This window comes from Colletes latitarsis, chromosome 11 (genome assembly GCF_051014445.1).
Source record: "Colletes latitarsis isolate SP2378_abdomen chromosome 11, iyColLati1, whole genome shotgun sequence".
NCBI classification, from domain to species: domain Eukaryota; kingdom Metazoa; phylum Arthropoda; class Insecta; order Hymenoptera; family Colletidae; genus Colletes; species Colletes latitarsis.
In genome coordinates this window covers 8,534,991-8,561,679 of record NC_135144.1, presented here as the reverse complement: position 1 = coordinate 8,561,679, position 26,689 = coordinate 8,534,991, and the positions used below count along the sequence as shown (strand labels likewise).

The following is a 26,689-nucleotide window of genomic DNA, read 5'->3' as shown; positions in this document are numbered from 1 at the left end:
AAATTAGAGCTATGCATGCAACAAAACGGAATACTGTTTGAATATTTATTACGATTCAAATAAGATTTCGTCATAGATTTTACTTTCATACAATGCACAAGTATATAAAAAAATGAAGATGAAAACTTTCGTGGAATAAACAAAATTTGTTACAGTTTTTATATTGTAATTTGTAGCTGACCAGAAACTGATTAATTTTTGTTCGGTACATTTTTCTGTCAGACCGTCCGAAGACACTCTGTATATCCGCCATATTGCCACGAAAATTAATTTATACATTTTATTTCACGTCATTGTTACTTGAAATATAAATACAGAAATTTTACAAGCACGGATAAATTTTATTCAGCAAGAAGACAGCTATACTTAACCCTGACCCTGAATTTATCTACATCGACTGTAATTCTGCGTAACAACGCTTAGAGTACCGAAGCTGGAAGCCTTTAACTTTCTGATCTGAAGATTACGAACATTTGTCTACCCCCTGGCGACACGATCATCAGGGGGTTATTAGACTCAGAATAACCAGCCTTCTCATTTTCTCCGAATTGTAGAAGATTAGGTACTCGAGAATTCTCCTTGGCATCAAGTGTATTTGGTTCCAAGAGCGTTTTCTCTTCAATCTTTCTTTCTGAACACACACTGTATACTGTTAGTACAACTTTCCCAGTGAAACAATTATGTGCACACCAAAAGTTTCGTGTATAATTTAATGCAAACCCTGACCATTAATGGCGTCCAAGTATTTGGATATACAAACCGAGTCAAGCTTGGATTATTTAGATCAAATCAAGTATTCGATTGTTTAAGCAATTTTGATTATCCAAGTATACTTGATTATGTATTCTTACTTCTAGTATTATAATTGAATAATAAAATTCGTTTGGATAAAATTTAGAAAAGCTTACATAAAGTCAAGAATAATCATGATACTTCTAGTTTAGAATAAGGTGATTTTGGAACAAGTGTAACAATCTTAATACGTAATACAAGTATGATTCTTATAATTAAATTACATATAAGGTTTTAACTTATTACTTTATAGTCTTTCTCAAACATTTAAACAGATTGAATTTTCTTAAGTTTGATCAAATATTCAAGCTACTTGGATGATCAAATATTTGTCTTGCCAACTCCCGATTTCACTTCTAATTTTTCCTGACCGGGATTAAGCAGCTTTTTCAAATTTTACACTTATTTAATTCATAACCTGTAAGCTTGCAAAGTTTCATTAAAATCGACAAGAATCAGTACTGACGTATCCCTTGGTAAAATTCGTAACAAAAATGATAATCTCTAATAAGGAGACACCCGATACATTCGGATTATCACCATTTCTCCTATCGTACGTATCATAGTTTCTAAACATACCGAGTATGCTCTTGTGCGACAAACCCTATCTGCACAACAAGATAATGCGATACAATTATTGGTAGAGATGGGATCAACTTCAATATATATATACTTATACTTAGTTAAACCCTACACACATGCAGACCCGAAGGTATTAGTGTTTTATCCATAATTGAGACATTGTTAGGAGCGGTAAGGCCTCCCCTTTAAAATGATTTTTCATTTATGTCGATCCGGTTTTCCGTTTTCCAGATATCGTAATTTATGTAAAAGATAATTTTTTTAATTCGACTATCTTTGTCTCTGTTTAACGCGTAAACCTCTCTCTCCCTCTCTCTCGCGCGTGAGTCGTGAGAGTCGTGACCGATTGATGCAGTATTTCCAAGAATTTACTACGCACTGTTTACTACGAGCACACGCGTCAATGACCTCGAGGCGTCATCAATGAAAAGTAAACAAACGCTTCGGACCCTTATATCTCCGGAACTAGCCATGCGATCGACTTGAACGAACACTCATTTTAAAGGGCCCTTCATCATCCATGCGATGAACATAACAACTATTATTATTTATACTGTCTTCTATGTTTATCTTGAAATTTCCTTTAACTCTATGCGTCTAAAGAAATCTTAGCAACTCCTATTGATTATACGACTGGTGTGCGATAAAACTGGATTATAAATTATTTATTTAATTGAAAATGCACACAAGATGAACAATGAAAAGATGGTTTGAAGAAATGGCCAGCATGCTAACCTAATCAGAAACCAATAGAGAATATTTGGAATTTCCCGCTGTTAGAAAAGTTTGTATCGAAAATCGTCAATGATTAGAGTGTGTAACCAATTTTGAGAAGAAATTTTTCAAACACTGATTGATGCATGCCGAATCGCATTTTTCAATTCATAAAAAATTAAAAAATATCTCAATCGTAGCATTATTATTATTATATTTCACACCAAGTTTTCTGAGAATTAAAATGCATAAACATTCGCAGTCTAGTTATACAACAGCTGAAAATTGGTTTTTTTTATGCCTTCTATACTGTTTTCTTTAAAATTCAACAATATTAGAAATCAATATAAAGCAATAAAACAAGTAATATTATCATAATAGTTGACTGAACCTTTGGTTAAACTTTGCCATAGAATTTAAACAGATCATTAGGTGTCCTCCAGTATCGGACATAACATAAGTTCAGAACGTAACTCAAAACAGTTTCAATGGAATTTACAGCGATCGTAAACATAGTTATCGGCACATTCAGGGATATCTGACTTCAGCAGTGTGCCCTATAAGTGAAAATAAGACTAAAATGTCATATGACAAAAAATGCATAAATGCTTTGTTAAAAAGTTATGACAAAAATATGAAATGTGATGTTTTTTTATTTACTAAACAAACAAATTTACTAAAATTTTGTTTAAAGAGAGCAACTGCTAATTGAGTCACGAAAAATTATTTTTAACGTAGAAGTATGAAGATAATTTAAACATTTCTTTATCAGAGTTTAGTTTCTATCATTTACCTTGGATGCTGAAGTATTCTTTCTTCGATGATAACTTTTTGTTGTCATAAAATTTTGAACTATCGTTCAAGTTTATGTTCAGTAAATTGCAAAAAAACTCACGGTATCGAAATAAATTTTTTTTCTTATTTTAATATCCTAAATCTCAACCGAGTTTCACAGTTCACATTTTTGTTATAACTTCTTAACAAAACATTTATGGATTTTTTGTTACATAACATTTTAGTCTTAGTTTGACTTATCGAACACACTGCTGAAGTGTGTACGGACAAATGCGGAGCAGCCTCTATAATTAGGTATCTTGCATTCCAATTGGAATGTCTAATACATTACAAAATTTTGTGCCACAGTTATGCACCGCGTTGTGCAGGTTTCGAGTCTACTTCATAAAGGTTCGAGTATACTCGCAATATACTTGACCCCATCGCTAATTATAGGAGCTCGATTATCGTATGGACACGGAAGCCGCCAACAGCGACTATGCTTTTAGCAATTGCATGGACCGAGGTCGAACTGTTTTAACAGGCAAACGGAAGAAGCTCACCGAGAAATCGATATCATTGTTGACACCTGCCCTCGATAACACGACTGGCGGGGAGGAAGATGCTCCAGGCTGGATTATTATTCTTGCGCTCACAGGTAGCGCGTTCAGTCTGGCCTCTTCCTGTCGCCGTTTCCATTCCTCTTTCATGGCCCTGGTGCGCTCCTCGTTCTCCCTGGCCTCTTTCGTTCTGCGGGGCGAAAGGGATAAGGGAGCATTATATTATCAGTGTAGACTGAAAGAGGAAGCTCATTGTGCGTGACACGGCCGAGGTGTTTGTTTCATTAACGTAGCTCGTTTCGCGACGCCGCGTTAACTTACGACCCCCGCAACCGAATATTTACCATACCCCCTCCCACGCAACGCGCTATGGATCTTCGGAGTTATAATAACCAGCGTGAAGCTATTTCGCCTTTGCGAATTGTTGGCTTCCCAAGTCGCTGACGCGCTACAAAACCAGGCAAGGGGAGCTTCTGGCAGTAGAAATCGCTTTTGAAACGGTAGTAAGTACAAGTTGTAGTACATACTTAGTATCAGAAAACCCTAAAGGTCTAGGTCATTTTATACAGTATATTCCCTTGCATTGATTCTACAGTTTACAATGATTGAAATAGAAATATAAATAAAACTTGTACTATTTAACGAAGTAAATATAACGCGAAAAAGTATATTTTTCCCCGGCAATAAATTTTTTAAACTTAAGAATCGCGAAATATAAAAACCAAAAAATTCAAAATTTTGTTTCGATATCCTTATAATAGTGTAAAAAGACGAATTCAAAGAGGTGCTAAAATATAGGATAACGATACCCTTTAATGGAGAAAAACGGGTTAGAAAAATACCAAATTTTCAACTGCGATGTGCCACGTTTTCCCGTTGTCCGATCAATCTCAAATTTTGCATAGGTTATTTTTTTTATCTAGTGTCTCGATTTTAGAGAGTGAAAAATAAGGACCACCCTACTGTACATTGGTTTCTTTACCTGCTTTCCTCTTGTCTACGCCTCTCGGCCTCGATTCTCCTTCTCTGTTGCTCCTGCCTTTGTCTTTCGAGCTCCATGGTTCTCCTGGACTCGTTCAAACGTAAATTGACTGGAATAAGACTCGCGTCTTGTCTTCTCCGTTGCTCCTCGAATCGTCTACGATTCTCGTACACTGGTCTCGTGTTCTCCGTCGGTCTGGTCCTTCCAGCTTGACTTCTCCTAGACTGCATCTCTACCAATTCCTTAATCCTTCTGTCGGCTTCCAACTTTGCTGCTTCCTGTCTCCTTCGTTGCTCCTCGTATCTTCTCGACTGTATCCTTCGAGTCTCTTTTTCCCGCCTCGCAGCTTCTCTTCTCAGCTCCTCCTGCCTTTCCATTTCGCGAATTCTTTGCTCCTCGAGCTCTCTGTTCGGGTAGCTTTGAGGATAGTACGTCGGGGCAGACGGACCGTGATTTCTTCTGCCAATTTCCGGCATTGGATACCTCGGCCGATTATTCAATCCCGCGCTGTCCATCGTTCTTCTGTGCTCCAACAAATATCTCGCGTTAGATTCGTTCGCTCTATGCACGTGTATAGGCTGATTTCGTCGAATGTACTCTTGCAACTTGCGTTCTTCCTCCAGCCTTCTTCGTTCCTCCTCCAACTTCTTCTTGCCCTCCTCTTTGCGTCGATCCACGGAACCGTTCACGTTGATCGGTCGATTGCGTTGCACGTACTCTCTCACCTTCTGCTCGCGATCTCTGTGCTGCTGTTCCCTCATTCGTCTCTCCGTTTCCGGGTCGTACGGTCTGCTCTCGTTGGAACTCGCTCTCATGGCGTATAACGAGCTGGGTGGCGATTCGTTCCTTCTCCTCTCTTCCTCCTCTCGGTTCCTCTTCAGCATCCACTCCCTTCTCTTGGCTTCCAAATTTCTCCTGACCAACTCTTGCTGCTCTTGCCTCCTCCTCGCAGCTTCTTCCCACCTGGATCGTTCCTCCTCGCGCATTCTTCTTCTTTCCAGTTCCTTCAAACGATTCTCCTCCAGCTGTCGTTGCCTTTTCCTCTCTTCCTCGTCCGGAGAAGCGTAGCGAGACTCATATCTTCTGCGTTTCTCCTCCTCCATCCGCCTTCGTTCCAGCTCTCTCTCATAGTCGGTTCGATTCTCGATACGACTTCGCCTCCTAGCCTCCTCTTCTCTCCTTCGATCCTCCTGTTTCCGGCGTCGCTGATTCTCAGTTTGCAACTCGTCGCTCGTCACTACACCTTCGTCTTCCCCGAAACCCCAAGCCCCGGGCTTCGAGCGGTTTTCTAGCTTCGAATCATCCACCCACAAGATTTTACGACTTTGATTGGCCGTCGAGCCGCCGCGAACGCTTCGTTTCGCTTTACTAAAATGCAAGCCTTTGTTCTCCCCCTTTTCTACTCTCTGATTATCGGGAACAGTCGCGGGTAAAGTAGCCGACTCGTTGGTGACTTTAACCTTGCCCAAGTCTCCTCGAACAGGTAATTTCTCCGCTCGTCTTTTCTCCTCGAAGAAGTCCAAATGAAGAGTCGCCTCCATGTCGCCGCGGTTGTGCTTGGTCCTCTTCGTGGTGGTCTCCAATTTCCTGAGCTTCAAGAGCTCGTCCATTTCTTCGTAACCTTCCTCCTCCGAGAGCTCGTAGTCCACGTTCAGCGATATAGGCGTCGCTTCCGCCCACAAGTCGACGCCAGTTTCCGAGTTCTTCTCGTTGGTCGGTGGATCTATGGATCTCTTTTGTTTGTGGTTAAACGCCTCCAAACCCTCGCAGCCCACTTGCAGTTCGGGCACTCCACCTATGCTGAAGGGATCGCTGTTGGGTGGCAGCTCCGTGCTGCTATCGTCGAACGTGTTCGACTGTTTGTGGATCATCTTTGGGCTGGTGGTTCTGTATTCCGTCGTTTTCACCTTCCAGTTAACGTGCCCGCTCTTCTTCGGCGTCTTGCTTTTACTCTTCGTTAACAATCTCGTCGCTGGCGTTGGACTCAGCAGAGGCTTCTCTCTAAGAAGGTCCAATTTGTATATCTCCACGGAGCCCGGCCCTTGATCTTGGAACGTGTCGTCAGCCACGAAAGGATCCTCCAATTCAGACGGTGGTAGTTCGCGCGAAAGTAATTTCGGTGTCTTCGGGCCTCCGCCATCGACCTTTTCGTCTGCGAATTTTCGACCGTCGTAATTATGGAACTGCTTGTCTTCGAATAAAGGTGAGAAATCGTCGACGGCGCTGTTACCCATCCGTGGAAAGATCAAGTCTTTCTCCAGGTATTTGACTCCGAAGGGGTGGTCGGGAGACTCTGGAAAAATTTATATACAGGGTGTCCCGTAAATAGTGTAGGAGCCGGAAATGTGGGGTAGCTGAGACGATTCTGAACAACAATTTCCTTTGCAAAAATGTCGGATGGAGCTTCGTTTTTGAATTATTAACGAAAAACACTGACGAATCACGGCGCGTGCCTGCCGCGCGCTCAGGGCCGTCCGAACTAAGAGAGCCACCGTGTCGGGTAGGTAGCAAGATGTGCATCGGAGATACGTCGAGGAACGAATACAAATAATTAAAAATACTACCACTGCAACTGTTACCTCTGCGGATTGGATAAATCAGTCAGATAAATCGAATTTATTAATTATTTGTATTCGCTGTTTCCAAGAAAGAAGAAATAAAATGTGGAAGATGCTCTCGGAATTTTTAGGAAATTAATTCTTTGCACCTGAGTGACGCTTCTCGCCAGAGTGTGTTAAAATTAAAATAAGAATTATTTTCAGAAAATTAAAATAAATACGGTAAGAACCATTTGTAATCGTTTGTTATTAAAAACTGTACTGGAAAAGCAGACTGGATTTGTGCGAACCGAAACATTTTTCGCATGCAAGGGGTTAATAGAGAATTAATTGAAATTCGCCTTACCCATTTACTTGCAAGTTGCAATAGGGCCAGTTAGTGCACCCCTGTCGATCATGGAAAGGTCGAAGACCCCAATAAAAATCAGCTGATGGGACGGCCCGGTCACTGCACTCGCTTCTTACCCCGAAAACACTTTACAGTACGGTCACTAGCACTTTTCACTTTTACATTTTCGGGGTAAGAAGCGGGTGCAGTGACCGGGCCGTCCCATCAGCTGATTTTTATTGGGGTCTTCGACCTTTCCATGATCGACAGGGGTGCACTAACTGGCCCTATTGCAACTTGCAAGTAAATGGGTAAGGCGAATTTCAATTAATTCTCTATTAACCCCTTGCATGCGAAAAATGTTTCGGTTCGCACAAATCCAGTCTGCTTTTCCAGTACAGTTTTTAATAACAAACGATTACAAATGGTTCTTACCGTATTTATTTTAATTTTCTGAAAATAATTCTTATTTTAATTTTAACACACTCTGGCGAGAAGCGTCACTCAGGTGCAAAGAATTAATTTCCTAAAAATTCCGAGAGCATCTTCCACATTTTATTTCTTCTTTCTTGGAAACAGCGAATACAAATAATTAATAAATTCGATTTATCTGACTGATTTATCCAATCCGCAGAGGTAACAGTTGCAGTGGTAGTATTTTTAATTATTTGTATTCGTTCCTCGACGTATCTCCGATGCACATCTTGCTACCTACCCGACACGGTGGCTCTCTTAGTTCGGACGGCCCTGAGCGCGCGGCAGGCACGCGCCGTGATTCGTCAGTGTTTTTCGTTAATAATTCAAAAACGAAGCTCCATCCGACATTTTTGCAAAGGAAATTGTTGTTCAGAATCGTCTCAGCTACCCCACATTTCCGGCTCCTACACTATTTACGGGACACCCTGTATGGGTCAGAGGTCAAGGTTCATTTTTTACTTGAACTAATAGGGAGACAAAAGTGTACCAACACTTGTTTGTCATTCAATAATATACAGGGTGTTCAGTAAATTCTGGGAAAAATGTTAATGGGAGATTCTAAAGGCCAAAATAAGACGAAAATCAAGAATACCAATTTGTTGATTGAGGCTTTGTTAAAAAGTTATTAACGTTTAAAGTTTCATACAGACAGGAAAAATCTTTGCGAAATTAAAAAATTTCAAATCATTTAAAAAAAATTATTTTTGGTTGCAGGGATCAATTACAATCATATTTGGTCAATAGACATACCCCTGAAATCCTACTCACTTTCGAGAAAAAATTTCAAATAATTCTAAAAAAATTATTTTTAGTTGCAGGTGACAATTCCAACTATTTTTTGTCAATACATATAACACCGAATTCCTACTCACTTTCGAGAAAAAAATTCCTTACCGAAAATATAATTTCTGGCCAGAAATGTCTGCCCGAATATTTATGTGAATCTTTAAAACGTTATAACTTCTGAACGGATTGGACGATTTTAATGTTTAAAAAAGCAAATAACGCGTATTTTAGTGTAGAATATGTAGAAATTTTAACAATATTGAGGAAATTGTTCCCTGACCCCATAAAATGAGAAAAACCCTATAAAACTGGTTCGATTTTCAAACGGTCATAACTCCTATAATAGTAAATATATTTCAATGAAACTTTTTTCTGAAACAGAGCCCATGGGTACCTACAAAAAAGTATTAGACAACTTTTCTGTACAGCGTTAAACAAATTTATTAAAGATCAAAAACGAATTTTCAAGAAAAGTCGACAGGGAGTACGGTGCCTAAATTCTTCGACGAAAAAAAAACATTTCCAATCGTTCTAAAAAAATTATTTTTGGTTGCGGGGGTCGATTACAATCATTTTTGGTTAATAGATATACTACCAAAATCCTACGCACTTTCGAGAAAAAAATTCCTTACCGAAAATACAATGTCTGCCCATGAATGATTCCCCTGAAATTTCATGCGTATCTTTGAAACGTCATAACTTCTGAACGGATTGGACGATTTTAATGTTTCAAACGGCAAACAACGCGTATTTTAGTGAAGAATATGTAGAAATTCTAACAATATTGAGAAAATTGTTCCTTGACCCCGTAAACTGAAAAAACCCCAATAAAAATGGTCCAATTTTCAAACAACCATAACTCCTACAATAGTGAATATATTTCAATGAAACTTTTTTCTAAAGTAGTGCTCATGGGTACCTACAAAAAAGTATTAGACAACATTTCCGTGCATAAGGCCACCTAAATATTTTCTGTAATTGTGGAGGTAGAGAAACTATTTTACATGCTATTTGAATGGTTTGAAAAAACATTTTATTACATTATATTTTTTTCTAAGGTAATCTTGGAGTTCACAAGGTTATCAATGTTTTTTGCATAGAATTGCATAATTTTTTTTATTACATCATGTGGCTGATGTGAAAATATGTTCAGATATGTACCTTGAAATGACCTTTGAATTTAAAAATTAAATGGAAACGAAAAATTTTTGTCTATCGAGACTTTATAGACGAAGACATCTGTAAGTGTGAATAGACATGTTTACTATCACCAAACCGCATTAAGAAATTTATGATACCTTTATACGAACCTATTTTTTAATCTGCCATTGTAATAAATGTTTGAAACGACGCCCCTTTTCATAAATTTTTTGAAACGTACAATAAGGAAACTTTCTGGTTCTTTCAAATATTCCAGAATTAATTGCAACACAAGTTTAATGGCAAATTAGATTAAAACGTTTGAAATTGGTATTCAGAAACGTTTAATTGATATAAATGAAAACACACGTAATTGACATGAATACCAAATATTCACGAATTGTAAAGCATGCTAGTGTTTCACTTAAATTTGAGAAATAAACAAGAGGACAAATGGATACAACAGTAACGTTGAGTTTTAAATAAATAATATTTGTTGCTGGGAATGTGAAAGAAATTAAATCTGGTTTCAACCGCGTTATTTACTTCTATTTGATCTTATCGTATTATATTAATATAATTCAGAAGAATGGTCTCGAGCGAACTGCAAATTACGGAATACCTACTCAAACACGCGCAACCAGTGGCTTGAATTTCAAGCGCTCCATTGAAGATTTAAGCGGTCTTGTACTTCGATATTCTAACTACGTTACATTCAAAACGCAACTTTAAGTGGCTAGTCAAATTTTTAACAAAGGCTGGATAAAGTAATACTTAAGGTACTACAGCGCGCGAGTTGTGAATCAAAAGAAGCACCTAGACATTTAGCAGTTTGTTTCAAACAAATTATTCCCATTAATATTTATTTCAAACTCGTGAAACGAACGTTTAAAAATGTACGTGCAATATATTAATAAAATATTGGCAATTCAATTTTAATTATAAATATCTTAAATGTGACGTATAATTTGAATATTTTCTTAAAGTGTCGTTAATTTACGTTTCTATAATTTGACGATAATTTTCTTTCAATTATAATTTGCCATTAATCGACAAGCTTTTCACAAACGATTAGTATAAATGAATCTAAACAGTAGATTTTGGGAAATTACCAATATAAGTTTTACAATTCTGTGTTATATGTAAAACTTTGCACTTTTTTTGACTTAATTTCTGATGTAATGTTTATTTTTCGCAAATAAAAATAGATGCCCATTCTATCATTAATAAATTGCTAAATAAATTCTATTTAAAGTTAAATAAATTAAATTTGAATTTTTATTCAAATTAATTACTTGAATAAATATAAAGTTGCGAGTTCATTAAATGCATAGTTTAACAACGTGTATCAACAAGTAAACAAGTACATATCACTTAGGTCGATACATTTCATTGCAATCATAAACACATATAATAAACAAGAACAACTACAGTCTTTAACTCTCTTCACAATACACTTTTCTGCAATAAAAATTGGTATTTTTCAGAATAATTCGAAAACTATCAATTTTTATTGCAGAAAAATATATTGTGGTTCATATATAGAAGCCTATAGTTGTTCCTGTTTATTATGTGTTCATGATTGCATGAAATGCTAATGGTGATTATCGACAAAATATAGTTTGTCATGAAAGTTCTCGTAAACGAAATTCGATTCGATTTGAAAATAAAAGAGAGTAAAGTTAAGGATAATCCATGCTTAGCGAGGCACATGTTTTTAAACGGTTATAGTCTCACATGTCCGATATTTGGGTCATTTACCTTAACCACAAGTTGGAAGTTTGGGCTCGTAAATTCCATAGGTTCGTTATCGTAACAGAGAAACTCCACGCTATTAAAAATCGAGCACAGGCGTACCGCGCCCTCGACGAATTCTAATTACTGGCAAAATTAACGTAAATTGCGTCTGACATGGTGAATGGCATAATCTTCCAGCGAATGACTCGTCACTCGTTCCCGCAATTCACGGTTCTAAGTTACCGCAGCTCCGAACAACTTACCACGCTTATCACTATCGTTCTGTCGTGGAACTTTATCAACCGTCTCTACGACCTACAAGTAACTGAAACCTTGTCCTTTCCTATTTTCAAGATACTGTGTCAGGAATGAACGTATTAATCAGAACGACTATTTTCATTGCTTACTCCATATTATTAACTCTAATTTTGTGCAACCTTACTGATACTCTTATAAGGAAAAAATAACTCCTTCATATTTTATATTTACATTCACTAATTTAGTTTATATTTTTCTAGACATTTTGTGTATGCTTGATCTAACTTTTTACCAAATTTTGTATTAGCATTGAAACAACATTCTTTCATTGTAGATAACAAATTTATTTTCTTGAATAGTTTAATATATTCTTAAACGTTTGTAGTATTTTTATTTCCATGTAATTATTTTGCTTTATATACATATACTATGTGTGAAAGAAGGACCTTCCAAAGAGTTTCATCGAAACAGGAATTTTTAAACTTTTCCTGGACTTAGAGTTATTCAATATTAATATAAAATCATTTTGTTTTGGCGTTGAAAAATATTTTACACAGCAAAAATTACACTAATAAGAAATCAAGGTTTCTCTTTCTTATGAAATAAGTTAGGTTTAAAAATTTACCACAAAATTTTATTTCTATTTATTTATATAATTATTTAAATATCAGGTTATTAATAGGTTTATATATAAATGTATAATTTCAATATTTTCTTGCCTTTGAAAGTTTTTCTTGGTCTGAAATTGATCACCTTATTTATTAAAGAAAAAATCAAAGAATAAATCAATTTCATAAATACTTTTCAACAAGAGTTATATATGTAACTTTTGCACAACTTACATTTATATAATAATTCATTTTATACATTTCAAGTATATTGTTAGAAAGCAATTTATTTGCACAATTATAAATATTGTTTTATTACTTTAAACGAACGTGTTTAGAAAGAAAACTTATTTCTAACTATAAGAAAAGAAGTACGTCTAATTTAAAATGAAATACTAAAACAACATAATAAATGAATTTAATAATTATTACTATAAACTCTCATGTATAAAAAAAAGTCATGAAATGGTCTTTATGATGCAAGTAAGGGGTAAGTTAATAAAAATAGATTTATCGATAATTATTAATACCCATTTGTACAGACCTAAAAATTTGTTCAAGTGTTCTTACAAATATGTTTGAACCATTATAGCTGATAAATTATTGTTTCAATTTTCTCTTTTTATAAAATACATCGTTTCACAGTGTGTTTTACTCTTGGTAATTTTATGTTTCTAATTACGGATTTAGACGAGTGTTAACAAACAATTGGTTATTATACTTTAACGACAAAATGATGCATTTTGACTTATACTATTGACTTGCACATAAATATGAGCAATTACAATTAATTTTTTATGTTTAAACGAGGCAAAATTTCAATTTTAGATTCTTTAGTTACTGTTTTTGTACAATTATATAGAATGATTCATACTACTAAGTTTAGCCATAGCGTTCACACAGTAGAAGATAAAGAAAATCTCACAAGAAAAATTTAAATGGTTATGAGTGATGCATCACTCGGTGCATAGGTTATATTCATAAATGAAGACGTTTCAAATATTTCAAGGTCTTCTCTATTATTTTTAATGGAGCTATATACTCCTTTATATTCCAATCGATGCACTATTTTATTCCCTATAAAAAGGTATGGAAGCACTTGTCTCGAAACATGTTTAGTTTAAAAGATATTTTATGCATAAAAGCATAGTGAACACGAACGAGGATGTACAGAAAATGTTAGAAACTTAACATTAAAAATAAAATTAAAATAATTTATTTTTTCATCCAAATGCTTTAATAGAAAATGATTGGTGTGTACAAAAATACACATTTGAAACGATTTCACTTACGGAGATTATTCTTACATTAAGTGATCACTCGAAACCATCTAACTTTCCTAATAAAACGTTTCCTTATCTTTTATTGTTTTGACGCTGGTTGAAATTTTATTTAACAAAGGCAATCGATATTACAGTTAAAAAAGTTCTTAACTGTTTGGTTCAGAACGTTCACATTTTTATTTTTCTCCTACGTTCTCTCCTGCATTGTAAGAAAACTTAGATTTACTGTTTTCATCCATGTTATTTTAATAATTGAAGAGATCGTGAGTACGTAATTTTTATGTGTACGTAATTAGTAAACATTATAAGTGAATCTGTACATTTTTTTTCATTAACAATCAATAATAATTAATATATATTTTCTTATACTGAGTAAAAGGGCCATAGTAAACATAGGTCAAAAACACAACCGTTTCTAGGATACAAATATTTTTGCACGTTTTATACAAAGTAATCCAAGCGAATTGTTTGTCAAGCCGCTGGATTCGGTCACCTAACTCTTCTAAATCATTTATCAGCGAAGAATGCACAATGGTTTTTAAATATACCCATGAAAAAGGGTCCAAAGGATTAAAATCAGGGGGCCATGCAACTTTGTTCACCACGTCCAACCCAGCTTTGATCAAACACCGTGGTTAAGTGCTCTCTCGCGTTACGCACAAAATGAGCTAGAGCCCCATCATGCACGTTCAACATCGATAATCTGTCAGCGATATATATCCTCTAAGAACCGAAGTAACGCATTAGATAATAAATGGAGATAAACAACGCCTAAAAGCACGGAAGTAAACACTGTATGCTTCGCGTAAAAATGAATAAATCGAGCTTTCGATAAATGCGATAGAGCTCTTGATTTATATTTGCTAAGATTAAATGCTGAATGATTTTCTTTAAATACTCGACATACGTATTCTACTCTAGAATCTTAAAAAAAATTGAATTTTTTATATGTGAATTGAGAAGTTAAAAAAATATTGATGTGTATTATTATTTTTTTACGTTAAGGACGAAAATTAGGTAACAAATCGTAAATTCAATTTTAAAGTGCCGCCATTTTTTTGTTTATACGAATTTCTAGTTCTCCCTAGGTCACATCATAACTATATATTAATTAAAATGCTTTCTGATTCATTCGTTTTAGATAATCAAAATGGCCGGAATCATGATAGTCATAAAGCTACACTTTTTCGAAGGGAGGACATATAAGGACACGTAGCTTCTATAATAATCATTACTTTTCTATGAAAAAATTACCTTGTGCTCGTGAAACATTACCAAATGTATGCATGAAAAACTAGAACCATACAATTTACTGATTTAGAGAGAAAAATTTTCAGAAAAGGCGAAGATAATAACTCTCTAGACCAGAAGACTTTGGAATTTTTTGATAGAAAGAGTAAAATATTTTTATATCAAGTTTGAATACATATATTTAGATCTACATTTGAAGAATATCCACAATTTTTTCCATAGAAAAATATTCAATATTTTAGAAGTTACAGCAACCTTAACAAAGGCTCTTCGAAAAAAAGATGGCTGTCAAGATTCCGGTCATTCTGCTCATAAAAAATGAAGAAGTCAAACAGCATATTATTTAATATCGACGTGGTCATAACCAACGAATAATAAAAAATATGATAAAATAGACCTTACATAAAATCAATTTTTAGATAATGATTTTCATGATTAGAATTTACAGATAATTACTTTCCGAAAATTGTTAATCTAAAGGGTAATTACGATTACGAACATTTTTGTATTAAATGCAATTAAATAACCGACAAAAAATAAAAAATATGACAATATGGAGATTTGGTAACACTTTAAATTCAAAAAAAAAAATAGTAAAAAGCATCGAATTTGGAAAATCGTTGATACCAGCCGGTTCACTGTAACTTGAGATATCACGGCAACCATTTAAAAAAACTATGAAAAACGTTTCTGAATCCGGTAGTATTCAGTGACAGAAACATGTTCGACACACATACGTGCATTTTCAAAAAAAATCCTTTTTACGATTTCAGAGTATAATAACCCCGTTGAGGAGCAAAATAAGCAAGAGTAGGAATTGTGCTCGTCACGGTTGAACGATTGACAATTCTTCCATAATTTTCTCGAATCGATAAATTATAGAAATTGTTACTTCCACCGTAACGATAGATTCCGGTTCTCGATATCGGCGTTCCGTTTCTTCCGAGGGAGCTAGAGCGACAGAATTAAATTGCTGATGTAACGAATGCCAGACGTACCGGTGTTCGCAGAAATCGACCTTCGCGGGCCGATCGAAAGGTCGAGCGGCTGATTCTCGGCAGGATTCTGATCCTTCCAGTCCAGTTGGCCCTCGACTTTTCGATAAACTCCATGGCGGTGCGGGGCCAAAGGGGAGTATTGATCGAAAGTAAGGCGGGAGGGGTAGAGGTTGGCGGTCCCCACCACGTCCGCGTACACCACCAGCCAGACCGTGGCCAGAACTACTGTCACCCCTGGCTGCATCCTCCTGCAATCAAACGGGTGTTCTTCGTTACACTTCTTTTTCCGTTCAACCGGTTCGGGAAGCGGTACAAAGTTCCGTGTGCCACGGGACATGTGAATTGTTCGAAGGACGCTATCGCGGTGAACCAACACGGAAACCAGGGACGCCTTGTACTTGTATTTTTACTACCACTGTCGCAGGCTACACCGTAATAGGATAGTCTTAACGTTTCCGCTTTGAGAGACGAAAAAGGCGCTGTTTTTTAAGGGAGCAAGCTCGTGTGAGATCTCAAAAGAATCATTTTTTGAAAGAATATACAGGATGTTCGGCCGCCCCTGGGAAAAATTTCAGTGGGTGATTCTAGGGACCAAAATAAGACGAAAATGAAGAATACCAATTTGTTGATTGAGGCTTCGTTAAAAAGTTATTTACGTTGAAAGTTCCGTCTGTAGAACGGCAATCTGCGAACAGCTGCGTACGCGTGATAGTGGTTCTCACTCATGAAACTGTAAGACTGTCAATACGTCAGTAAGTAAAGTTTCTCATTATGAAGTTATTTATTTTCTGTGAAGAATATTGGGAAGTCGTTCGAAGAGTGTATATATAGTAACTGAGGGGTCGGTCGAGCGCTTGTGAGAGCGCGATCCCTCTGGTGGCGAGCGTGGGAGGCGACGCCACACTCATGCTGAATGAGAACTACTATCACGTGTACGAAGCTGTTCGCTGATTACTGTTCTACAGGCGGAACTTTAAACGTTAATAACTTTTTAACGAAGCCTCAATCAACAAATTGGTATTCTTCATTTTCCTCTTATTTTGCTCCCTAGAATCACCTATTAAAATTTTTCCCAGGGGTGGCCGAACACCTTGTACATATTTAAGAATGTACTGTTAAATTTTGGGAGACAAATGTCAAATATTGTGGATTGTAGAACATTTTCTGTTTAGACCTCTTGTAAATAATCGCCTAATAGTTATCAAGGTACCTAACGCAACTTTCTTTCAGAATATTCGAATTATACTAACACTCTGTTCGAACTATCCTGGACTGACATTATCTTTTCTGTACAATTTGTCAAAGCATATAACACTCGAAGGAATAATAAAATAATGTGGATAGGCAATAAATGTTTGTGCACGTTTGGGTGGACAGGGAGAGGGTGTCGATATCTTTTTTCATTTCTCACAGCCTCAGCAACACGCCACTCTCACCACCTATTAGCTCCTGCTTGGGGTTTTCCAAGAACGACTGAGAATTTCACTTTGAAATTTTTACACGATATTCTTGAGATGTAAAAGCATTGCTTTATGCAAAAAAGGAAAGAATCGATTTTGTTGATCCGTTACTTGAATCTCCTACCTTAAAGTAGCAAGCGCAACCCCTAACAAGGGAAGGATCCCAATTGTCCGATTTCGATTTTAACGGGTCTTTGCAAGGCGATAGATTGGGCGACTAGGCGTGGATAGTCAATTATTTTGATGACATAAACGATTAAAGTTATGGACCATACCTATGTAACAAAGTACAGACAGTAGATACTGAAGTCACTGACTGGTAAATCTAAAGTTCATTGATATATAATATTTATATAATTAAATAATGAGAAACATAAATGATAACAATAAATGTATCTTATTTAATATTTAAGGTAATGGTTCTCAAAAATATACAATAACGAGGTTAACACATTTTAACCCTAGAACTGCCGATAATTATAGTGCATTTATTTGTACCAAAGAAATTAAAACGATAGATACGCGAAGAAATGTATAATACAATGAAAATAAGTGTTTATTCATTCTATTATAGGAAATTATGGTAAATTTTTAAAAATTCTGCCGAGTAAATTTTTTATATGTTTTATTAAAAATTACGAATAGATCATTTGGATTGCTTTAATAGTTCTAGTGTTAACATGCAGTATGTCAACTATAACGAACAATGTGGAAGTATTTAATTTAACCAGAGATTCTCTTTAAACAGCGTTTCATATGAAACGAGTAAAAAGTTAAATTAATTAAAGTAAAGGAATTTAATTAAATTGAACGTAATAAAAATTCTTTGATTTATGAATTTCGAACGCGTGAAATTCTCTCCCTTTTTTTTGCAAATCACCGACCAAAAGAGTCTTGCGAGCAGTTTGCAATGGACGAAGATTCTTATTAGGTATTCATGTCGCGTCGAAGGAGTGGGTTAGGAGTCTGAAGGACTCCGAGGGTACAGTGTCAGCCACATCATACGACTGTATCACTGAATTTTGGTCAAATGAGTGAGAACACGTTTAGACACGGTTCTCATTCGAAATCCATTAAACTATAACGAATTGTTGTCTTGAAAAATAGTGTTTGCATTGACTTTGGATTTTGAAAAATTGACTGATCTTGCCAACAGTTATAAATTAGGTTTTATAAAGTTTGAAAGTATCGGTTATCACGTTTACGAGTTTCATAAAATTGGCTCTCGTTTTCCGTGATTGCTGTTTGCAGTGCTAATTAAAAGTTAATTAGCTGTCTAATTATCAGCGTGATTCGTTCTAAATGACCGTACAATTTCCCGCACGGAATTTATTGAACGCGTTCATTACGGAGCATTTGCGTTTTTGATCATTTGTCGGACAAACATACGAAAGTTAATGAATAATGGACTAGAACAGTTAAATTATGCGTGATTCTTATTTTAAATTTTCTATTTATGGACAATTGTTGATAATTACTAAATCGAAACATTTGATTGCTTAACGCTAGATTTACGGAACGCGTCGTTTTATATCTTTATAAATAAATTTACAATTTATTCATTTTTCTGCATAATATTAGATATTTTTTTAATTTAAAATTTTAAGTTAAAAAAAATATTAATCTTCATATAGTTAAAAATATAATTTTGACTCGTTTCAGGGCCTAAACTTAACATTGCAGAATCATAACAATTTATGTTAAATCTGATCGATATTAATATACATATTCTAATGTACATATTCTAATTAAGAGAGATTTGAATGTGACTGTCAACATAACGGGTTTCAATAAAGATATCTGCAAACAATGTCCGTAAATCTAGTGTCAAACGTACCAAAACAACCTAAACGAAATAGTCACACACGTTTTGATTAGTCCAGCCCAGCGAGCAGCCTAATAGACGTCAACTAGCGGTTCGCGTTTACCTAACCCCCTAAACAATCCACGAATTCATGAATTCGTATCACACTAAATATCCTGATAAAGCAAGCTGTTGCGATCTTCTCGACAAATACTAAAATAATATAAATAAAAAAATTAATTGGACTTTGAAATCTCACTATTCTATCGACGAAGAACTATTTATAGAAGAAAAGCAGAGAATATAAAGTACTGTTGAAAATTTGGAATACTGAAATATCTTTAAAAATACATGCGAATAATAGTAGCAAATTATCTATTAACGATTGATATTTGTGAATGAACTGTAATATTAACACTATCGACGTAATCTGAAGAATAAAGAAAGGTTAATTCACAAAACTTTTTAGCGAGCATTCGATCGTTTAAATCATAATTAAAATATATGAAGAATTTTAAAGAAAATCATGAAAAAGTCAGTATATTTATTTTCATTTTCTTAACAATATAATTTTGTTTATATTTATATTTTTTAGTGCATAGCGAAACAGAGGATTGTTTAGAAAAACGATTGTTTCTATATTGTAATTTTTTTTCGATTCGATTACAATAACAAATAATTTTATTTTCTAAGAACTAAGAACTAAAAACTAAGAACCGCAACGAAATTGATATAATAATACACGTAGAACTGAGCAATCGAAATAGAACTGAAAAATAACAATCACAATATAAAATTAATTTTGGAGAACCAAAACCAAAACTGTTATGTATATCCATAACAAACAGTTATAACATTTTTTCTGTTTAAACTTTCGCCATTTTTTTATTTATCTAAATTTTGAGTTCTCTCTAGTCACTAGTCGATGAAAAAATACTATACATACGCATAAGGTAAACAAACAAATCTGGAAAAATCTCGATATAAAGTAGCCTAGCTACCATTTAAACAAAATTATAAAACGAACCGATTAAAATGACCATTTAAATAGCAATACAGAAAATTTCGATTATCTGGTATACTTCGGACTGGGGCAATGCTGGAAAATTAAATATGCCGAATAATTACACTGTATCTACATATGAAGTGATAAAAATGAGGAATTGGACCACTTTTATGGATTTTCTCATTTTACAGGGTTAAGGAATTGCTTTTCGAACATTCTTAGAATTTCTACATATTCGGAGATATGTCTATTCACCAAAAATGATTATAATCGATTCCCGCAACTGAAAATAATTTTTTTAGAAGAATCGGAAATGTTTTTTTTTCGCCGAAAAATTTAGGCACCTGCCCCCTGTCGATTTTTCTTAAAAATTCGTTTTTGATTTTTAGTAATTTCGTTTGACATCCTACAGAAAAGTAGTCTAATACATTTTCGTAGGTATCCATGAGCTTTACTTCAGAAAAAAGTTTCATTGAAATATATTCACAATTGTAGGAGTTATGGCTGTTTGAAAATTGGACCATTTTTATGGGGTTTTTCTCATTTTACGGGGTCAAGGACCAACTTTTCGAATATTTTTGCGATTTGTACATATTCTCTACCAAAATACGCGTAGTTTGCTTTTTTAAACATTAAAATCGTCCAATCCGTTCAGAAGTTATGACGTTTTAAAGGTTTGCATGAAAATTCGGGGAAGCATTTCAGGTCAGAAACTATATTTTCGGTAAGGAATTTTTTTCTCGACAGTGCGTAGGATTTCGGGGATATGTGTAATGACCAAAAATGATTGTAATTGACCCCCGCAACCAAAAATGATGTTTTTTAAATGATTTGAAATTTTTTAATTTCGCCGAAAAATTTAAACACCTTTCTTTTTCTTGAAAAGTCGATTTTAATTTTTAGTAAATTTGTTTGACGCTCCATGGAAATGTTGTTTAATACTTTTTTGTAGATATCCATGAGCTCTATTTCAGAAATAAATTTCATTGAAATATATTCACTATTGTAGGCGTTATGGTCGTTTGAAAATTTGACCATGTTTAGGGGGTTTTCTTCACTTTACTGAATTAAGGAACAATTTCTTCAACATTCTTAGAATTTTTAAATATTCTCTTCGTACATTATGTTTTTAAAAAAGAATATTCTTCTCGAAAGTGCATAGGGTTACTGGGGTATACATATTCACCAAAAATGATTATAATTGACCCCCACAATGAAAAATAATTTTTTCGGAATGATTTGAAATTCTTGAATTTTGCTGAAATATTCTACACTTACCCCCCATTTTTCTTAAAAATTGCTTTTTTAATTTTTAGTTAACATCACAATGGGTAATGTAGTAATACAATTTATAAATACAAAATGAAATACTCCTGGATGCATGCAACTGTGACTTCTTTGTTTGTGTGAAATACAATTCGTAATATTTACTGGAGAATAGTTGGAGTAAATTTGCCGATTATTCAGACATTCCGGATAACCGGATGCCGGATAATCGGAACTCTACTGTATTCCCTTAGGGGAAACACCGTATGTACTTTAAGTTAGCAAAGTATTACATGTATTGGGTCGTCCACATGAGTTCGTGCCACCCGATATTCTGAAATTGACATAGATAAAGTTTGTAATTTAATGAAAAGCACACAAAATTTGTCAGTTCAGGACATTTTCGAAATTTTAAATTAACATCAAGAATTCATACTGCATGAATATTTTTGTTAGCATGTAATAAAATCGAAATTTATAAGAAATAAAATGCAACAATCTTCATGCTTGTTAAACAACTTGAAAATATCAACTTAATAAAACACTGCGTTTTAATAAAAAATCAAAGTACTTTGGTAGCACCGATATAATATCTTTGTCAGTGGAAAGGGAGTTGTCGAACGAGAGGTTTCCTGTTTTTCGTTTTTTACAAAACGAGCATACGATAATAATTTATCGAAGAAAATTATCACTAAATATCCAAATTTTATCAAAATCCAATTCCTCCAAAAAGTGTACTCTTGCAACGACTATGCGAAGTTACAGCTATGTCAAAGCCACCCTTACAATACGATATCGTAATTTTGACAGAACGTTCGAGTGAAAAGAAAAACAAAGACAACAGTCCTGAAACTCAGACGTCACACACAAGTGGTCGCGTGGAACTTGTCACCCTCGAACGAGAATCGGTGCACGATTCGGTAACCGAGTATCGCTCACTTGGCTGACACAGCGAATTCCAGCTCGCAAAAAGCAATTGGTCGTCAAACGAGCGAGGGGGGGGGGGGAGCACGTCGCGCGTAAATCGATCGGGCAAACTAGACACCATGACCTTCCCATTCGCGTTTGCGATCGAGGAGCACGTACCGAGTAACAAGATCACATCCGTCGCTACACACGAACGCCGTGGCCCGGGCTATCGATTTCCCAACACTCGATTGCCACTCGAAGAAACGACGCTTCACGGGAGCGGTCCCTTCTCGTCGAAGGTCCTCGTTGCACCCACTGTTCCCCGGAATTCCCGTCTGCTTTGTGAGCTCGAGTGTGCCTCTCCTGCTGACCCAGAGAAAGAGAAGCAACAATCGGTCCTCGAGCGTACGCGTTCGAAGGCGAAGGCGTAGCGGGATCAAGTGATCTTGACACACTGTCGCTGCCAGGTCGCGGCTGCTATACTTAACGGCCGCTCCACTGGCTTCGCTGCCAAACGCTGCTGATCCGCGGGATCAATCGTGTACACAAACCGACGATCGACTTCCGGCAACGACGTATCGATCTCTCGCGACGAGCTGCGACGTCTGCGTGGCTCGCACTGGCGATTTCGAGCGAGCCACGGTCAAGAATACGCCCGTCGGCGGTGAGAAACCCAGATGAAGGAGCCGCGTTGTTCAATTGACCCGCCTGTCAACGAACAATTTTCCGATGATGCAAACGTCTACGAGGTAACCAACGGTTCAATTGTACGGCCGCGAAGGAGGAATCGTTTAACGAGTCACTGTGAATGCGGTTTAAAATCGTGCGCGTCAGAGGTCGTGATCTATAACTGCCACGTGCAATCTCAGAGAGCAAATATCGTCTACATGTGGACCGTTTTCTGCAATTACCTATAGGCTAGACCGATGGTAATTGCAGAGAACAAACGTGTTACCTACTTATCTGGGATTATTGGATTACAGATATTTTAATTCACAAATATACTTATTCTTTAAAATGCCAAGCGGTGAGAATGGAGACGATAGTGTAGGATTTAGCAAAGAATATTTGGAACAAATGTAAAACCTATTGCACTTACGCGATAGAATGCCTTGTAGGAACGTGTTACCTACTTATCTGGGATTATTGGATTCCAACTATTTTAAATCACACATTTATTTTTTGAAATGCCAAACGTTGAAAATGGAGACGATAGTGTGGGATTTAACAAAGAATATTTGGAACAAATGTAAAAATTATTGCATTTACGCGATAGAGTGCCTTGTAGGAACGTGTTACCTACTTATCGGGGATTATTAGATTATTTTAATTCGCAAATATATTTATTCTTTAAAATGCCAAGCGGTGAGAATGGAGACGATAGTGTAGGATTTAGCAAAGAATATTTGGAACAGATGTAAAACCTATTGCACTTACGCGATAGAATGCCTTGTAGGAACGTGTTACCTACTTATCTGGGATTATTGGATTCCAACTATTTTAAATCACACATTTATTTTTTGAAATGCCAAGCGTTGAAAATGGAGACGATAGTGTAGGATTTAATAAAGAATATTTGGAACAAATGTAAAACCTATTGCACTTACGCGATAGAGTGCCTTGTAGGAACGTGTTACCTACTTATATGGGATTATTGGATTTCAGTTATTTTAATTTACACATTTATTTTTTAAAATGGCAAGCGGTGGAAGATGGTATAGGATTTAACAAAGACAATTGTATTAGGAACAAATGTAAAAACTATTGCACTTACGCGATAGTGCTTTGTAGAAAGGCGAAGAATGAAAAATTATATTATTAGGCGTCACAAATGTGATAAATATATAAATTTTGGTCAGTGACCAATCCTGACAATTACAACGTTGAACCCATTTTTCATTAGGTTTATTTCTATTATAGAATTCCTTACACACAATGGAATATTATTCTTTGTCTTCTTTTTTTTTTTATATTTTGATATTTCTATACCCCGACTGTACTTACGAACTTTAATTATAAGTTTTCATTAATGGTACGCTTATGAATGCTCTGTAGCGATCAGTACTTTTTTACAAAACACTAAATTTAAAACGGAAAAAAGGATTACATTTGTTAAAAGAGCATTTCATTACAATTTTAAAATAATTGAAAAAGTTAACTTTCGGGGGCCAAAAGGTTATTTCTTTCATTATGTTCCAAATTATTCCGCTTAAGGATTAAAAATGAAGCATTTTACAAGAAAGTTTAATAAAATAGAATCAGATTAGAAGAAGATTAAAATACCACTTATCTTGGAACTAAAAAATGCCTTCTACAAATTTTCTAAACGACTCGTGGTGGAAATTATTAATACAATAGTAACGTTAGAAGTTATAAAAGACAAAGGATAACTTCAGTTCAAATCTTATTAAAAGCATATAATTATCTAATAACTAACGTAAATTATAACGAAAAAGTTTCAGAATTGGATTTTTTATCGCAATTTTTACACCAGAATCGAGTTATCTTTTTTCCTTTTTTCTTCGTTTTCCTGTTCTACGTTTATTCGTACCATCTACATATATGTATATTTTTTCCCCAGTTGGTGATACTTTTTGTCCCTAGCGTATTCATTTGTTTTAAAAAATAATACCAAATAACAGTTATTTTTCCTCGTAAATTAAAATAATTAAGCAGAATGATTAATAAGATACTGCAGTAGTACAACACGGTGACATTCACTAGCAAATTCATTTAAGATTGGTATTTTATTCAATGAATTTAGTTGTGCTCTGAAACTGGAATTTCTGCAAGGCTTTTTATCTCTAAAAATTTTTATTTCATTTATATCCTTGAGTTATTTAAAGATACAATATTACACAGTTCTGTCTTGTGCTATTATATCGCAATCAATATACTGCTTGCGTTGAATCAGTTTAGAAAAATTTCTATATCTTAAACCTGACCAGTTCTCTCTTAAGACAGATTGTACTATCATTCTATTGATAGTTTATTTTTTATCATATTATTGATAATTTTTTTTATCCGCCATAATATTAGTGGCTAATATCCAGGCCTACTATGTTATGGCTAATTTGTATTTCCATACATTTCAACTGAAATCTAACTTACTAATAAGCATCGATAGTGATATCATTATCAAAATTTAATCGATATTGTAATATGTACTTAATACATTAAAATATATTAATACAAATTTTCGGTTACATAAATAATCGATAGAACAAAATTTATTCTAAAATGAAACGATGTATATGTTGTTTCACTGAACATATGCATAGTTTTATACATATAATGAACGTAACTTTCTCAATTAGGTTTTGGAGAACAATTTTGAAAAACTTGCTTATTCTATACAATTCGAGACATTTCACGGAATAATTATATTTCTAACTAAAAAGTAACTAGCGTTCTAAAAGTAACTAGAACTCTTCCTTTCTGGTTATCGTTACAAACAAAGTTTGTTGACTATGGAAACTAAATTTTATTTGTAATTAGCATTTACAATCATGGATGTTATATATAAAATAAAAGAAAATCGATGAGAAATTAAATGAGAAATGAAAGTTGTACGATAGATTAGATGTCTTCCAAAATTAATACAAATTTAATGATACAATCATCGTCAATGCTAAAAATTATTTAAGTACAGAATGCTTCGTTCCGTTTCGTATAAATTTAAATATTTTACATAAAATCAATTTTTAGATAATGGTTTTCATCATTAGAATTTACAGACAATTACTTTTCGAAAATTGTTAAGTTAAACAGTAATTACGATCACGAATATTTTTATATTATATGCAATTAAATATACTGTATAATTTACAAGCCCATTTAATAGTTTATTACGAATTTTTAGGTTTTGAAATATAGCGATCTCCTTTTGCTTTAATAATTACAGTGTTAGTAACATGTTAATTTGAAAAAACGAACAGTTAAAATTTTTAAAACATCGGTAATCTTTAAACGTTAATTTATTTTGTTATTAATCATTTTCTAAATGAAAAGTTTTTCTTATGTAACCTTCCAAGCTTTGAGAATTCTGTCGTATTAGACACACATCACTAGCAATCTACTGGAGAGCAATTAATCACTGTCACCGGAATATTTGTCCCTTGGAAAGAAAGTTTCGACAATATAAACCCCGTGTTACTTGCTTCTTGCAGGATGAGATTATCTTATCGAAGTCCACCGTTGGAAATAAAGTGCGAAAATTGCTGTGGAGGTTCGATATCTTATCAGTGATAACAATCTGAGCTAGTAATTACCTCGATGTGTTGTGAACTTAATCTAAATTAAAAACGATTGTGCTAGACACATTTTATGTCAATACAAAATATTTTCATTTCACGTAAAATATTTTTGTTTCGATATCTTTGTATCTTTCATGCGCAAAACGATGGAAGGAGCCAA

The 26,689-nt window shown here is 34.8% G+C and overlaps 2 protein-coding genes across 3 annotated transcripts in view; one reads left to right on the top strand and one right to left on the bottom strand.

Annotated features, from left to right (window-relative positions):
- Positions 1-26,689, top strand: part of LOC143347749 (uncharacterized) — a 318,634-nt gene that overhangs the window by 54,260 nt on the left and 237,685 nt on the right. The gene's annotated exons all lie outside the window — the stretch shown is intronic.
- Positions 1-26,689, bottom strand: part of LOC143347725 (uncharacterized) — a 175,714-nt gene that overhangs the window by 7,337 nt on the left and 141,688 nt on the right. Inside the window, exons 1-4 of one of the 2 annotated variants that reach the window (XM_076777179.1) lie at positions 22,451-22,991; positions 15,829-16,076; positions 4,405-6,697; positions 3,426-3,612 (exon numbers count right to left, since the gene is read on the bottom strand). In XM_076777179.1, the coding sequence (XP_076633294.1) occupies positions 3,426-3,612; positions 4,405-6,697; positions 15,829-16,072 (2,724 nt within the window). In that variant the 5' untranslated portion in view covers positions 16,073-16,076; positions 22,451-22,991. Of the gene's footprint in view, positions 1-3,425; positions 3,613-4,404; positions 6,698-15,828; positions 16,077-22,450; positions 22,992-26,689 lie in introns of those variants that run through there. The other variant, XM_076777180.1, reaches the window with a different exon arrangement.